The sequence below is a fragment of the Cnephaeus nilssonii genome (assembly GCF_951640355.1).
Source record: "Cnephaeus nilssonii genome assembly, chromosome: 11".
Lineage (NCBI taxonomy): Eukaryota > Metazoa > Chordata > Mammalia > Chiroptera > Vespertilionidae > Cnephaeus > Cnephaeus nilssonii.
The window spans coordinates 38,433,996-38,450,913 of record NC_137082.1 but is presented as its reverse complement, the minus strand read 5'-3'; the positions used below and the strand labels follow the sequence as shown (position 1 = coordinate 38,450,913).

General features: G+C 42.6%; 1 protein-coding gene across 1 annotated transcript in view; it reads right to left on the bottom strand.

Annotated features, from left to right (window-relative positions):
- Nucleotides 1–16,918, bottom strand: part of CTNNBL1 (catenin beta like 1) — a 178,889-nt gene that overhangs the window by 18,095 nt on the left and 143,876 nt on the right. The window contains exons 12-13 of the mRNA XM_079784788.1: nt 7,745–7,842; nt 5,257–5,337 (exon numbers count right to left, since the gene is read on the bottom strand). Coding sequence (XP_079640914.1) covers nt 5,257–5,337; nt 7,745–7,842 — 179 coding nt within the window. The remainder of the gene's footprint in view (nt 1–5,256; nt 5,338–7,744; nt 7,843–16,918) is intronic.

The window sequence follows — 16,918 nt, the reverse complement described above, 5'->3', positions numbered from 1 at the left end:
TTCAATTTCTAAGTTTACTAAAAAGCAAATGAAGAAACAACTACCCAGACTTCTCATAATATAAACCAGGCCTTCCATGAGTCTGTAGGGGAGAGACTAGGAACCCCACTGAAGAGGACAGAAAGGATGAAAACAGCAAAACAGTGCTGAGACCACAGTACAAGGTAAGTGGCAAAGGCGTCCAACCTCCAATCTATAGAAAGGATGACTGTGACTGAGAAGGGGAGAGGTAGGGGCAGGGAGGCAGGAGAGAGAGGGCAAATGGCCCTGTGGCAGAATCTGTGGGTGTCTGGAGAGGGAAGCAGGAGAGGAAAAGCACCATGTCACCCCTCCCGCACCGTCCCTGGCCTCTTCTAGCTGTAAGCTGTGTTCTGGCAAATTCATGGCCTGAGAAGTCTGGGAACCACTGGTTTAAAGAAAAGCTGAGAGGAACTCTCAGCAGGATTCTCGTTTTGTAAGCTTGCCCCAGAGCTTCCAGAGTGGTTAGCAGAAGAATCAATGGCAACCTCACACTTCCATGGTCGGCATACTCACCACCTAGTGCTTCAGGATCACCTACCCCACACTTTCATTCCTGCGCGTTCCCTGTTTTTTGTACAAATGTCTGAGTTTCAAATGCTAAGGAAATAGTCAAAGTCTGTTTTAGACATTACGTCCTGTGGATACTCTTTCATTACATGGAATCCATCTTTCTCTTTCCAGGATGAAGCCTGGAATAATTTAACTGTGGCAAAATTAGCATGCAATTTGTAAGTCATTATGGTGCAAAGTATGTGGTAAGAACACTTTATTGAATAAACCTGCTGAGAATAATTTTCCCAGGAACTAAAAAAAGGGAAAACCCTCTCTCCAAGGCTCTGCTCCCTCTTTTAAAATGCCTGCCTATATAATTATGTCTTTCTCCTGACAACCAGAAGCCAGACACCTCTGAACATTTAACCAACAGAAGCCAGAAGGAACCAAGGAGTCAGGATATCGTCCTTGGTATTTCCTGTTGTATGGGGATTCCGGTGAAATCTGCTGAGCCAAGTATCCTAGATATTTACAGATCACAGAGAACTGCTGCTCACTCATGCCTTTTAAAAGTTCAAATCATCAATTAAAAAAAAAATTCTTAAAAAAATAAAAAGCCCTGGCCAGTGTGGCTCAGGTGGTTGGGCATAATTCCATGCGCCAAAAGGTTGTCGGCTCAATTCCCAGCCAGGACACATGCTTGGGGTTACGGCTCGATCCCATTAGGGGATGTGCAGGAGGCAGGTGATGTTTCTCTCTCTCCATCTTCCTTCCTCACTCTAAAACTGAATTTAAAAAAATCTTTAAAAGTCAGGTCAAATATTGTTAACCAGGAACCCCAAGAGTATGTCTGTTAGGGGCAGAAAAATAATATTGGGGACTAGCTATTAATTATAAGAATTATTAATCATACTCTCTTAACCGTGATTGTTTTGTTGGAATTAAAGAATGCATATTTTAACCTGGCTGGGAGTTGTAAGCCCGGGACCTGGGGACAGGGGTGCTACTTTCTTATGGAGATCATGGAAAATCTTTCTGAGGAGGTGACAGTTAGGTTGAGACTTGATGGCTGGAGGAAGCACCAGCAGGAGCAGAGCCAGGGCAGAAGGGAGAGCAAATGCAAAGGCTATAAGGCAGGAATGCAGTGCACGGTGGCAGGAGAAGGAAGAAGTAGGGAGAGCTCAGATCAAGCAAAATCTCGCAGTACTCGGGAAGAAAATGTGTGTGTATGTGGAGGGGTGGTGGTGCAAATGGTCCGCACCAAGAAAATGAAAGGTTCTCTGGCCACCCCTCCATGCCAGGCCCTTTCACGTGTGTGATATCTATGCCACTAATCCCTACATATGTAATTCCTTACAGCACACAGGTTGGGACATAGGCCTTAAAATCAAAACACCAGTAAGGAAGAAAAGAAGGCTGGGCAGTTAGGCTATTTGTCCACAGCCGGAGAACCAGACTAAGCCTGGCTCCAAAGGCTAGCCAAACTCCCCTCTGACACCTTCTGCTCCTGGAACTTAACTTAGCTCTTGCCCCCAAACTTAACTTGCCTTCCCAGTGCCCCTCCTTGGCTCCTGTTTTCTCTAGATTGGAAATGCCCTAATGTCTCTACCTTTTAAGGTTCAGCTCGAATCTCGCCTCCTCCACAAACTGCTAAGGGTGACTCTACGTGCAGGCGACTTCTCCCTGCTCCCTGGATACCTCTAGCCCTCAGCACCACTCCTGGGGTCCATTCTTTTATTGGCACTTTCACCTTCCTCCCCCCACCAGTGCCAAGCCCAGGGCCTGGCACAAAGCAGTTGCTTAAGAAACATCTGCCGAATGACTGGATTCTCTCCAGTGAATCTTGGTCAACAGCAAACCATGAACACTTGCCCTGTACCCATGGAAGTCTGAAGTTTACAGGGAACATGATGGCTCTGAGACACTAAAAATGTCAATACCCGATTCCCATTATCTAAGATTTGTTGTTGTTGTTGACTTGGCAAAATATGTGAGATATTTATTACTGATCTGTCAATGTCATCAAATGCCTGAGAAATAAGCATTCAATATAAGTCAACAAATATTTGCCCAGTTCCCAATGGGTGTAAGACACCCAAGTTTAATGGAGGTTGGATGGAGTGAGGTGATCCATCGTTTATGACTTAACTGAGAAGAGTGCATGAAGGAGAGGTGAAAATGAGGTCGTTTGTTCTAAGTCACTTTACACCGTGAGGCGGCTTCATCTGCCAGGATGGAGCCTGAGTGTTGGCAGAAAGCACTGCTCACAAATGCATCCCTCGCCCCCACCCGCCCGTCTCTCTGAGCAACACGGAGGTTGCTGAGTGCTAATGGCCTTGGAATGTTTGCCTTGCCCAGCAAAACGGCCTTGGCATCCAGGAGACAGATGTTTGTCAGGGAATGGCAGGGGCCTGGTGCCTGTGGCACACACACGCTCCATGAGCGCTGGGGAGAGTGGCTGCAGAGATTACTCTCAGTCAGTGCGCATCAATTTCACACCCTCTTCAATGCTGATAATAGATAATCTTGTGGGAAGCAGGCCAAGTTTCCTAACAGCTACAGGCAAGCTGCAACCGAACGGCCAAAAGCTTACCTGGTCCCCTCAAAAAAAAGCAAAAAAGCAAAAGCCTATTTCGGTTTCCTTTCAAACGAAGCATCTGATGGTACCAGCACTCTGGTCTGCTAGAGCGACTCCTCTGGGAACCTGGCAAGGAGGATGCTCTTAGGAAAGGACTGCCTGGCTTACTTAAAGTTACACAAGAATTCTAAAGGAAGCTGGGAAAATCTAGCAACAGCAGCAGCTTTCAGTTACTGAGCAAGGTACTTTATATACCATACCTAGTCTTCATAACAATACTGAAAGGGAGATGTTATTTCCATTTTACAGATGAGAAAACCAAAGCTCAGAGAGGTCAACACATTTGTCCAGGGTCTCAGAGCTAGAAAGTGGCAGAGCAGAAATTCACATCTACTCGACTGCTGCTCCTCTCCGTAGAAGGCTGCTTAGTCACCAATCAACAGCTCTTAGTGCTCTTGATCCATTCCATTTTTAAAAAATAGCAGTTACCAAAGGATGTCCACCTGAACCTGAGGGGAAACATTAAGCTGGAGGGATCTTAGAAATTGCCTTTGCTGATACCGTGTTATGGTAAGAAACCGGGGCTACATGAGGCTCAGTGACAAGGCATGGCGATGCAGTGGTTTAGAGGTGGTGGTGCCTGTACTAAACGTCTAGGTCTCCTGGCTCCCAGGTGCTCCTCTGCCACCCCTGAAAAATTTCCGTCAGCAGATAACATGGGGGAGTCCCCCAGACCTGTTGTTCCAGCTATTTCCTTACAAAAGTCTAGGGAAATTTCAATTCGTTTCTAATTATCATTCAGACAAAGAGAAAGACTGTATTACTCCATCACTTTAATGATCACTAAGTGTCCATCATGTACAAGTTACTGCAGAGGGAATAAATGATGGAAAAGGAGAGCTTAATCAAAGAACAAAGAGGGGGTGGGCGTGTGGAATGAAAGGACTATGTGTGGGACATGCTAGAGCCTGAAGTCCAGCCTCAGAATTTAGAGCCTTTGCCTTTTCTCTTGTAGTAGCATCACTGCATAAAAGAATAAAGTCCCAGCCAATCAATCCAAAGTCTGAGGACTCACTAGGCCTAGGGAGCATGGGGAAATCTCAGTTGCCTGTCTACTGGTATTCATACATTAAGGGGTTTTTCGCGAAAGGGGAGGCAAAGAGAAAAGGGCACAGACAGTCTTTGCCAGCCCTGATCTCTCACCCTGGCCCGCAGCCCAGCTGAACTGCCCAGCATAGACGGAGGCGGGCGCTGAAACGGCTCCTCCACCAGGGAGGTTCAAACGCCAAGTGGATCTTTAAGGCGAGAAGTAAAAAGAGAATGGAGCGATACAGCAAATCAAGATCACAAGGAAGATGAGGTGTATTTCAGACTTTGAAAAAAAGCAAGAAAAGGATCATTATGCAATGTGACCAAAGACTAAGGAATGTGAATATTAAATATGAATCGAACATTAAAAATATTCAAAATATGAATCGAACATTAAAACAGATATGAAAACCTGCCCTCATTAAGGAGCCAGATGAGAAAGCTACAGAGGCCAGAGGTAGCAGAGAACAAAATGGAAGCAGGTAAGTAACACAGGAGGTAGGATAACACCATAGTAAGCAAAGCCCCACAGGGAAAAAGACGAGCAGGTTTCATTTCCCTCAGCAACCATCAGCGTAAGAAAATTAGGGTCAGTTGTGTAGAACCGGTGTGGGTTTTGATGAAACACACCTGAGCTTCCCTTTTCTAGTCTCCAGCTTTTCATCTCTGGATCCAACAACCTCGCAGTCTCCTTTCAGCTCTTACATCCTGTGATCACCCTTCCTTCAATGCTTCCCTGTGACTACAGACACCAGAGAGTGTGTGCATCAGCACGCGCTCCCAAAGTGGTGCAAGTCCCAGCAGTGTACTTGGGTTGACTTTCTAAGAGAAGCTCTTGTCAAGGGTATTAGAACGATCTCCCAGACTCGGGCCAGACCTGGCTCAAACCCACACAGCCTTCCTCCTGCAGGACTTTCACTCCTTTCAGAGGAGCTCCACTCTTGCAAGATGTTAGATGACATAGGAAGGCAGACGGCACCTTAGCCCTTCCTGTCCTGCGGGTAATTATAAGGTGCGCAGGGGACCCAAACGGAGTGCAAGCCAGCAGCTGGCGAAAGACAGGCAGGGATACGTACATGCTTTTCCCCTTCAATCTTCTTGTCGGCCACCTGCATTGCATCCAGATATTTAAAATGCAACTCCATCAGTCTGTCAACCTGAAAGATATTCCACAGGCAGGAGTGAGAAGGAAAGAGAATGCCAAAGCAAAAGGAAGGGGGAGCTCTGATTCATCTCTGTCACTCCTTATAAAGGGAGATCCCCTCTACCACTCCTACATGGGAGGTCAGCTTTGCTTATGGACACATCAGGAATGGATTAAAGAGCTGCACCGAACAAAGCAACACAGTCCCATTCCTCAAAGAACGCGATGCATCCCCAGCCTTTCGAGGACTCCAATGAATTCAAGTTGTTAAAAACAAATAAATAAATAAAACTTCAAACCCCTTCGTGCAAAGGGAAGGAGCTTGAAGTTACATACTTGATATTCACTTAGAACTTTACAGAAAATTTTTTTCCCCAGAACTGAAACCTTTCATGTTCAGATTCTGCCCCAGAGCTGATCTTTTTTTAAAAAGGTCTGAGTAAAATTTCTTTAGTTGCTTTTGAGTCAGAAGAGAGTGCAAGAAAAACTCCTTCAGCAACTTAAAAAGAGCCTGATTTTTGCTCAGTTTAAACTTAACAAAAGTCATGCTTCAAACATGGCCTAAGGAACACTCAGTAGGTCTGAAAAAGTTTCCTTTTTCCCTAAGACTTCTGAAAGATTGAAGGAATACCATGAAGCCAGCCTAGATTTCTAACCCATCTTTTTACTAGGTTGGCAACCTGGTGTTTACCCAGGAGCTGTTAATGGTTAATGGCCGAAGTTGCTTCAACATGGCATCAGAGAGTCCAGGAAGACTGTGCCCAAACCCTCTCTGGAAAACAATGATGGATCTAAGATCTTACATATATTTTTATGTCTATTATTTCCTTAGGCCTTACAAAAACCTGACAAGGTAGGCAGAGAAGATCGATTACAACCCTAATTTCAAAGGTGAGAAAACTGAAGCACAGACATTAAATGTCAGCAAGGTGACATGATTGCTAAGATGTTCTGTGCCCTGACCTGATGGCCTTTTCACCATGCTACACTGCTAGTGAGAGAAGAAAAAATGGTTAGAGGTAGGCTCAAAGAGATAGTCTTAAAATCTCTCCAAAGTAGGGGGAAAATGTAGCCTTACCTTGGACATAGGAAAGAAAATTATTGTAAGTTAAAAAGGGGTTTTGCCTGGCTGGTGTGGCTCAGAGGTTGAGCATCGACCCGTGAACCAGGAGAGTACGGTTCGATTCCCCATCAGGGCACATGTCTGGGTTGTAGGTTCGATCCTAGTAGGGGGTGTGCAGGAGGCAGTCAATCAATGATTCTCAACATTGATGTTTCTATCTTTCTCTCCCTCTCCCTTCCTCTCTCTGAAATCCATTAAAAAAAAACAAAACAAAACAAAAAAAAACATTAAAAAAGAAAAAGAAAAAAAGGGGAGGCTTTGGTCCTTAATTTTTACCTCAACCTCTGAGCCACACCAGCCAGGCAAAAACCCCTTTTTAACTTAAAATAATTTTCTTTCCCATGTCCAAGGTAAGGCTACAATTTTCCCTCCACTTTGGAGAGATTTTAAGACTGTCTCTTTGAGCCTACCTCTAACCATTTTTTCTTCTCTCACTAGCAGTGTAGCATGGTGAAAAGGCCATGGGGGAATCACCTACTTATGTCTAGTATGATAAAAGTCCACAGGCTTTCTGGACTTAGGCAGCCTGGATTCGAATCTTAGTTCTGCTTTTTAGCTGGGTGATCTTGGGTAAGTCATATAATGTCTCTAAGTGTCAATTTCCTTATCTGCAAATGTGAATAATAATGTATTACCCAATCCTAGTAGTCACCCACTAAATGGCAGCTCTTATTACTCTTAAAACACGTATGGTTTGGCATGCTAGATAACTATAAAATATTTACCTAATCTCATTTACACAGTCAGTCCCCTATTCCATAGCCCATCTAGAATAGGCTCTATCATTTCTTTTAGCATCATCTTCATTTTCATTACCACCACCTACTAAGACTTCATTTGATCTTCATTTCATTGACTCTTCAAGATGGGTATCAATGTTTTCATTTTAAAGCCAAGGAAAATGAGGCTCAGAGTAGCACACATCTCAAAAGTGGCAAAACCAGTCTCAAATCCATACATCTGAATCCAAAGTGCATGCTCTCAGTCACACTGCTATGTCTCTCTCCACCCTCCCCACCCCCAATCCTATTGTAATCCACTCTCGTGGGTCTAAAAACCCCCTTAAAGTGATAACTGATACTACCCTATGGTGTTACTATTCCCAGGGGAATGCATTTGAAGATGAAAGGCAGAATAACCAGACAAACCTTTCTCATCCAAAGCAATGGGGCCCAGATGCTGGAGAAGGTATTTTAGGGCAGGAACAATCAACCCAGCCCCCTTCAGACTGCATCAGGTAAGAGCCCTTCTATCACCAGTGGTCTGGTCCCATTTTTGCAGTCCAATAAGCACCCACCTTCTCACTGTCATTTTCAGTGAATTTATTCAGCAGCCGGGTTCGCTGTTGCCCTCTCAGGTTCCGTAGGAGGGAAGCCAGGATTGAACAGACATGCTCTGGGTTGGGAAGGAGGAAAGAAAACATGCTGTGGTCAGAGCAGTAATTATTGCCTCTTCAAGCTTGGTCTGGTTCTATTGAAGGGAGTAAGGAGGCCTTCCCTGACTGCTGCTATTGATTAATAAGACAAGAACCTAAATTGTGTCATTGGAAACTGAACTGATCTTCACGTACTGCACAGAAATGTATTCAAAAGGGATGATACCTTCAAGGCCAACTTGAACAAATGAATCAAAACTAAGTTAGAATCTCTATTCGGCCTGGAATTAATTGATTTTTTTAAAATATATTTTTTATTGATTTTTTACAGAGAGGAAGGGAGAGGGATAGAGAGCTAGAAACATTGATGAGAGAGAAACATTGACCAGCTGCCTCCTGCACACCCCCTACCGGGGATGTGCCTGCAACCAATGTACATGCCCTTGACCGGAATCGAACCTGGGACCTTTCAGTCCGCAGACCGAGGCTCTATCCACTGAGCCAAACCGGTTTCGGCGAATTAATTGATTTTTATTGTCCACAACAGAACTTCAAACTAATCCCCCCTTTACAGAAATAACCTGTAGACAGAGTATGAATACTGGCCATGAGATGAGCATATAATGAATAAATAAGACATGTTTATCATATTCTCAAATTACTTATCACTTTCCCAAGTAAATAAATATCCCAGAATTAAATAAGAAATATGACAGGGCCCCAGTGCAACCACTTACATTCTGGTGCAGCCCAAACCCCCACTTTAGGTTGAAAGCAGCTGGACAGCAAGTACTTCAAAAACGGTAATAACGCTTTTTGAGTTCACATAACCCATGGGCTTTATTATGAGATACTATTCTTCTACCCCTGGGAAGAAGAGGGTAATTGAAGGGTATACTAAGGCTTCAGCTGTAAAGAGATTCTTTTCTTTAAAAAGAATTTTTTAAAATCAAGAATAATGACCTTGGAAAGGAAGTGGCAAAAGTCTACTCATGGAAAAATGGCCAAGTTTGTTTTGAAATAAAATGCACATGGTGTGGACAATACTATAAATATTCTATTTGATAAGTGACTGAAGGGCATCTTCAAATGCCAAAGTTACCTTGAGTTTTCTCAAAAATCACTTGACTATTAACTAAAGTCACAAGTAAGCATTCTTATTGTAGCATAGATAACATTTTGTATTTGTTTTATTTCCTCACTTGTACCAGAAGCATTCTCCACCTCTTCATTTCCCTATTGTCTTAATGCTGGAGTTATTTAGTCCTTAGACTATTTTCTACCCACATTTACTTCCATGGGGATCTCATTTAGTCCCATGGCTTTAAAAACCATTTACATGCTGACAACTCCCAAATTTGTTTCTATAATTCAGTCCTATTCTCTGGATGCAGACTCATACATTCAACTGCCTGCCTGCTCTATCTATTTGGTTGTCCAAGATCCTTTAAACTGAACATGTCCCAAACCAAGCTTTCGATCTTCCTCCTCAAACTTGTTCCGTGGTCTTTCCCATCTTGTTAATGGCAGCCAGGTTCTTCAGTTTCTCAAGCCAGAAACAGTAACGATATTCTTAATTCTCTTTTGTCACATGAACCACAGGAAACTTTGTCAGCTTTACCTTCAAATTATATCCAGAATCCCATCTCTTCTTACTAAGGCCCCACAGTCACTACTCTGGTCCACACCACCATCATCTCTTGCTTGGAATATTCAACAGCCTATTTGTGGGTCTCTCCCTGTTTCCACTCTTGCCCTCTTTGGCCTAATCTCCATAAAGGAGTCAGAATGATCCTTTTTAAACCTAAAGTTGAATCCCATCATTCTTCTGCTTAAATACCTTCCAATGGCTCCTCCACTCACTCAGCCTAAATGCGGTTTCTAATGCCAGGCATGCTCCCCGAGCCTCCGCACTTGCTATTTCCTCTGCCTGAAATGCTCCTCACCAGGTTATCTGCATGGCCTAATCTTCAAGTCTACTTTTACTCAACTGTCATCTCCTCAACGAGGCTTTCCTTTGACTACCCTATTTAAAAATGCAATGCCCAACATTATCTATTCCCAAGTCTTATCTCTTCTCTTTTTCTTTAGCATGCATTATCTTCTAAAATACTATGTTTACTTATTTATTTTGTTCACTGCCTCTCTTCAATTAGAATATAAGCTCCACAAAGGCAGGGATTTTAGTCTGTTTCGGTTATTGCTATATCCGAGGTCCTAAAACAATGCCTGACACATAGTAGGTACTTTGAAAAATACTTGCTGCATGAATGGGAAGAAAGCAGGCTCTCGATACAAGTTTTTGGTGGTGGTGGTGGGGGGGTGGGGGGAGGGCGCGAACGGAACAAACCAACCAACCATTCTTGAATTCTGGATACCTGTCAAATGCCTTCAAAGAGCTTTCACCCTTTTGTATATTTTTTGCATTTGAGATTAGTGGAGCTACTATTTTCAATAAAACGAGAGGCCCAGTGCAAGAAATTCGTGCATGGGTGCGGTCCCTAGGCCTGGCCAGCAATCAAAGCACAAGCGTCTGGTATGGAAGGGCAGGTCCCAGCTGGCCTCTGCGTGCCCCCCTCCACCTGAGTCATGGCGCCTGAGTCCCTAAGCAGAGATGTGGTGAACGCAGCCAGATGTCCCAGGCCGGGGCACAGCATGGGCCTCTGAGCCGCCCAATGGCGCTGCACAGAAGCTGGGTGGGCAGCACGCTCTCTCCTGTAGTTTCGGCGGCTGCGGCCTGACTCACCCGGAAGACACTGCGTGGGTGTGGGGTGGGTTCCTTGCAGGCACCTGAGGGCGGGAGGGGGGCTTCCCTGGCAGGTGAGCCCTGGCCTCCTGGGGGAGGGTAGCAGGGGGAGTGAGAGCGAGCTCAGCGGACACCCCACATTCTCACTGCACCTCCATCCCCATCACCCCCGTCTCCCCCCCCCACCCCCCCCCGCCCCCAGGTAGCCAGGAGAGGTCGCAGTGAGTCACCAATGCCCGTCATGTTCCGCGCCACTCCGAGCCACTCCTTGGTGGTCAGCGCACGTCATAGCCAGTGGTCGAACGACCACCCGAGGGGACAATTTGCATATTAGGCTTTTATTGGATAGCTCTAATCAGTAGATACAATTTTTTAAGTATAAAGTTTTTCTTAAAATATATCTTCATAAGACCCAATATCTTTCAACTTTTGTGTAAAGCTGGGATCGAGGTGGTGTAATCTCCATCTTGAACCAAAGGAAGGGAGCAGGGAACAGGGAGTAGGGTGGGGTGAGGGTAGAAGGTGGAGTGGACAGAACAGGCCCTGTTTTCACAGGAAGGTAAACAACATCATGAACCCTGGGTAAGATCAGTGAACCAAGACAGCTCAGTACAAGGCGAGAAAGTAAGATAAGAAAGGGAGGCCTTTGAGGTACATGTCAGGGAAAGTCCTCTGACCTCTGTATGCCAAGGAGAGAAGACTAGATAGAGGAAGAAGGAGTGGGGGATACATCAGTTCTGCAATTTGGGACCAAGCCAAGTTAGATATGGCTCTGATTTCTTGAGCTGGTGAACAGATGCAGGACAGGCCATAATAAATGCAGTGAATTCTAACAAGCTCAGTTCTGAAACTTCGAAATTAGCATGACAACTGGTAACAATTTCCATGAATATACAGGACAATCTGACAAACATAGAGGAAGAAAGTTCTCCTAGATTATCTGGGCCAAGTCTCTCATTGTATAGGTAAAAATATTGAGGCCCACAGAGAAGTGACTTGTCTGCACAGCTAATTGGTGAAAGAGGTTGAACTAAAACTTCAGATTACTCAGTCAATCATTTACTAACCACTTTTTTCTGTGCCAGGCAAGCGCTCAGTGCTCAGGGCCCCGGAACAAACAACACAGTATCCCTAACCTTAAGGTACTCTTTATTTAGTGGGGTAAACAAAATAATACCTGGTAATTTCAGTGCAGTGGGACAAGTTCCTTCCATGAGGTAGGCATAGGAGACATGAGGAGCACAGAATAGGGATATCTGACCAAGATGGATTCCCACTGGAGGTGACAAACAAGCAAAATCCAGCCATGGCCAACGGCTAGGCAAAGAGGAGAGAGCATTCCAGGCAGAAGGAACAATATATGCAAAGGCCAGTGTGGATGGAGTGTCACATACAAGGGGTTGAGTGGGGAGGGGAGGGAAGGGCAGTAAGATGGGCAAAGGCCAAATCATGAAGAAAAGTGACAAGAATCCACCGACAAATTTTAAGCTGTAGAGAGACAAGATTCTGAGTTTACACCAATCCTGGCACCTATACTGGTATTTCTTTTAGAGATCAGGATCAGGAAAATGTTTTCTTCCTGATGAATTTTTTGTACTTCTTTTTAGGGTTCCCTTTTTACCTTGGCTATTAGAAAACTCAACCACAGGAAGCAATTTCTTATTGATGCCCTCTATCCTCTACCAATGCATTTTAAAATAAAAGCAATGGTAAAACCAAACTATACAAAAAGTTATAAAATAGACTCAACAAACACTTATTGAGCATCTACTAATATATTTCTTTTCCCATACACCTCTCACTACCCCATTCCTTTCTCCCAAGTAAAATAACCTACAAAAGTATACTGTGTACATTTTCAGAGAAGAAAGTTATAATATATATATATTTTCTATATATTCTGTCCTATATCTTTCCATATCAGCACACATTTTTTTTTAAGCTATCTATAATTCCACTGAATCTTGTCATAATTTAACTTGTGCCTCAATCTTTGGCATTTTAGGTGGTTTCCAGTTTTTGGTTGTATTGTTTTTGCTATTAGAAACAATGCTGCAATAAATATTCAAGTACACAATTTTGGCAACTTTTGCATGTATATTCTTAGGGTAAATCCCTAGCAGTGGAATTGGTGAGTCAAAAGGTACTGATATATAGAATGTTAAAAGACACTAATACTTCCACTCTCTCTGTCTTCCCAAAAGGCTGTATCAATGATGTTTTCACTCCACACACAGAATAGAAAGAATAGAAATATGGAAGAGTGTGTGTGTGTGTGTGTGTGTGTGTGTATTTGTTTTCCCATATCCTCACTCAGATTGAACATTATTCAACTTAGAAATTATGACAACCTGATGGGTGAAAAACAGGATCTTCTTTTGATTAGCATGTTTTTGTTCTTGTCATGAATAAGGTTAAGCACCTTTTGTAATGTTTACTGACCATTTGTATTGCTTTCTGTGTAAATTGCCTGGCCTTATCTTTTGCCAATTTATATTTCTATGAGCCCCTTATAAATTAAGAATATTACTCTTTTGTCATATATATTGCAAATATTTTCTCGTTAGACATTTGTCTTTTGACAAATTCATACTCAAAGCTAAGATTTAGTACCACCATATTGTTTTGCTGTAAGCTGCTTCAAATTCTTATTTGAAAGTAAGTAGGGCACAGTAATAACTGTCACCATTTTTATTGTGTATCTATGACAGTAGGCTTATTTGAGTTTGTATACAATTTTCCCATTGTTTCCCAATCCTCACTACTAAGCAAGAGAAAGGTACTATTCTCATCTCTAGTCTATAAATGTAGAGTCCAAAGCTGAGAGAAGTTTTTAAGTTATGTAAGTCATGTCCTTGAGTAAGTGGTATGAGCTTAGACTTGAACCCAAGTTGTCTGACTCTGAACTAAGCTTTTCATACTATATTACATGCTTCATACATATAAAAGGTAATCATCAAATCTTTTAAAGGAAAAGAGACCAGAAACTAAACCATGCAAAGTCTGAAAACCTGCTTCATGCGGGGCTCACTGTGTCCAAAAGATAGGCACTATGTAAATTTAAAAAATATTAAACAGTTTAATGAAAAGAAAATGAAGCAAAAGGCCATATGGAGTAGGATGTCAATAACAACCTCCCTCTCTCTTTTACTGAATTACTCTTTCCAGAAGCAATTTCTACCAGAGTCCAAATAAAGAAGAGACTTTGGGTTTTAGGCAGTTCCACAAATACTGAACTTCTCAATCATTTTCTCTTTTAATCTTGCTGATTAAGAAGGATGAAAAAAAGCTGGAAAGAGAAGGTTTTTTATATACCTCAACAAGTCAGGGAGTGGGGCACAGAGAGGGGATTGGAGGAGCTGTAATTCTCAAAAGGAAAATGTAATATACAGAAGAATCCGTTTTAGGGGGGCACTAGATCATATCAGCATGTATTTCCATAGCTTATCCCAGCCTGGAGCAGGAGATACCTTAATCAATTGCAGTGGTATTCTAAGAGCAAAGGTCATTTACCTATTTGTTTGGGATTTTAAGTAAAGTACAGCTTGTCAATTTCAGGAGCCCTGAAGCTGCCTATGTTCCTTCCATCTGTCTCTCTGGGTGCTAGGGGTGGCCATTCATCACCAGTGCCTGCCAGATAGGAAAACACTTCAGCCACCCCAAGTTTTATACACACACACACACACACACACACACACACACACACACACTCACACACACACACTCACAGTTTCATTAGCCACTAATAAATGTAGCTTCCCTAGGAACAGATTTCAGCCCAAGGTGGTGTCAATTTTTCAAGCACCAAAAAGATGGGGAGAGCTGCTGGCATAGAGAGCAGGAGAGATAACAGGTTTATCTGCTGGCCAACACTGCTCAGCTACTCTGTCATTTCGACAGGATAAAATGGAGGTGAAGGATAGCTATGGAGTAGTCAACACGGACCAGGTAAACGTAGTGGCTCCACTGCAGAGAATAACCTCTCCGGCAGGGCCCAGCAAGAGCAGAACACGAACACACACCACCACCACCACCACCACCACCACCACCACTGATCCACACTCCCTTCAGAGAGGGAAGGCCAGGAAAATCTACATTTTCAAGTCACTAGGTAGGGAGGTAGAGGCCTTGGTAGAGTATTAGAGAGAAAGTCCTGAAATTGTGCCAGTGTGAAACCCTGTCTGCTGCGTGCCCTGCTCAGTAGTCAAACAACTGGCTGATTAGTGAAACTGCCTAAGGAGGTGGCTCTGGTCCACTCTTCCCCCAACTCAAATCTCTTCAGGGCCTCTTAAGGGTAATTAGCAATGGGTTAGACCCTTGGTTATATGCTAAAAAGTTGATTCTCTGGGGTCAGTTAAGAGTTCTGTAATTTCAGAGCAGGGAGGAGAACTAGAAATCTTAGAATTCAACTTCTCCAGAGTTCTGAGTTATGGAAACAATAGCCCTGATAAAGGATGTTATTTTCTTTGGGTCAAAATTAACTTTGTGGGCCACTGGAATCTAGATCTACTGACAGACATTTTTGAGAATCTGATGGACCCTACACGTGCTATCTCTTCCAAAATATATATACTAATGTAACATTTCCATGAAGTTTCAGAGTGTTCCATTTGGGGGAAGGCTCCTTGGTTAAGAATCCATGACCTGTATACCCAGATCGGAGGTCTTTCCAGAGTAGCACAACTAGACTGGCAGTCACTCCAACCAGTCTCTGTGTGTACCTTTTTTTTTTTTTTTATTAAGAATAGGATGGATTAGAATTTCCCATCCTATTCTTTAAAAAAGTATGGTCCAACCCATATATTTGCTGTCTACAGGAGATCCACCTCAGTACAAAGGACTCACATAGACTGACAGTGAAGGAATGGAAAAAAAAATTTTCAGGCAAATGGAAATGGAAAAAAAAAAAAAAAAAAAGCTGAGATAGCAATACTGACAATATAGACCTGAAAGTGAAGGCCATAATAACCGATAAGGAGGGCCACTTACTAATACTAAAGGGAGCAATTCAACATATATGCACCCAATACAGGAGCACCCAAATACATAAAAAAACTTCTGGAAGATATCAAAGGAGAGATTGAGAGCAACACAATCATAGTAGAGGACTTTAATACCCCATTGACACCACTGGACAAATCCTCTAAACAAAAAATCAGCTAAAAGAAACGGCAATCCTAAATGACTCACTAGATCAGATGGAATTAATTGACATCTTCAGAACATTTCACCCCAAAGCTAAAGAATATACATTCTTCCCAAGTGCACACGGGACATTTTCAAAGATAGACCACATATTGGGACACAGGCAAAGACTCTTCAAATTCAAGACGATAGAAATCATATCAAGCATCTTCTCAGATCACAATGGCATAAAATTAGAAATCAACTACAATAAAAACAATAAAAAAATTAAACACTTGGAGGCTAAATAGCATGCTATTAAACAATGATTGGATTACCAAAGAAATCAAAGAAGAATTAAAAAGCATCCTGGAAACAAATGACAATGAAAACACAACAATCCAAAATCTATGGGACACAGTGAAAGCAGTCCTGAGAGGGAAGTTCATAGCTCTACAGGCCTACCTAAAAAACAAAACAAAACAAAAACACAAGAAAAAATGGTAATAAATTATCTAACCCTACAACTTAAAGAATCAGAAAGAGAGAGCAATAGGAAAAGCCCAGAGGAAGCAGAAGAAAGGCAATAATAAAGATCAGAGCAGAAATAAATGACAGACACACACACACACACACACACACACACACACACACACACACACACACAATGATACAAAAGATCAATAAAACCAAGAGCTGGTTCTTTGAAAGGATAAACAAGATTGACGAACCTATAGCCAGGCTCATCAAGAAACAAAGAGAGAGGACCCAAATAAACAAAATCAGAAATGGAAGAGGTGAAGATACAACAGACCCCACAGACATACAAAGGATTGTAAAAAAAATACTATGAACAACTCTACTCCAACAAACCAGACAACCTAGAGGAAATGGACATATTCTTAGAAAAATACAAGCTTCCAAAACTCAATCAGGAAGAATAAAAAAACCTGAATAGACCAATCACTACCGATGAAGTTGAAGTAGTAATAAAAAAAAACTTCCAGCAAACAAAAGCCCTGGTTTGGATGGCTTCACAGGGGAGTCTTAACAAACATTCAAAGAAGAATTAAAACCTATCCTCCTCAGACTATTCCAAAAAATTCAAGAGCAAGGAACACTTCCAAGCTCTTTCTATGAAGCCAGCATTACCCTAATCCCCAAACCAGATAAAGACACCATAAAGAAAGAGAATTACAGGCTATCCCTGATGAATATAGATGCTA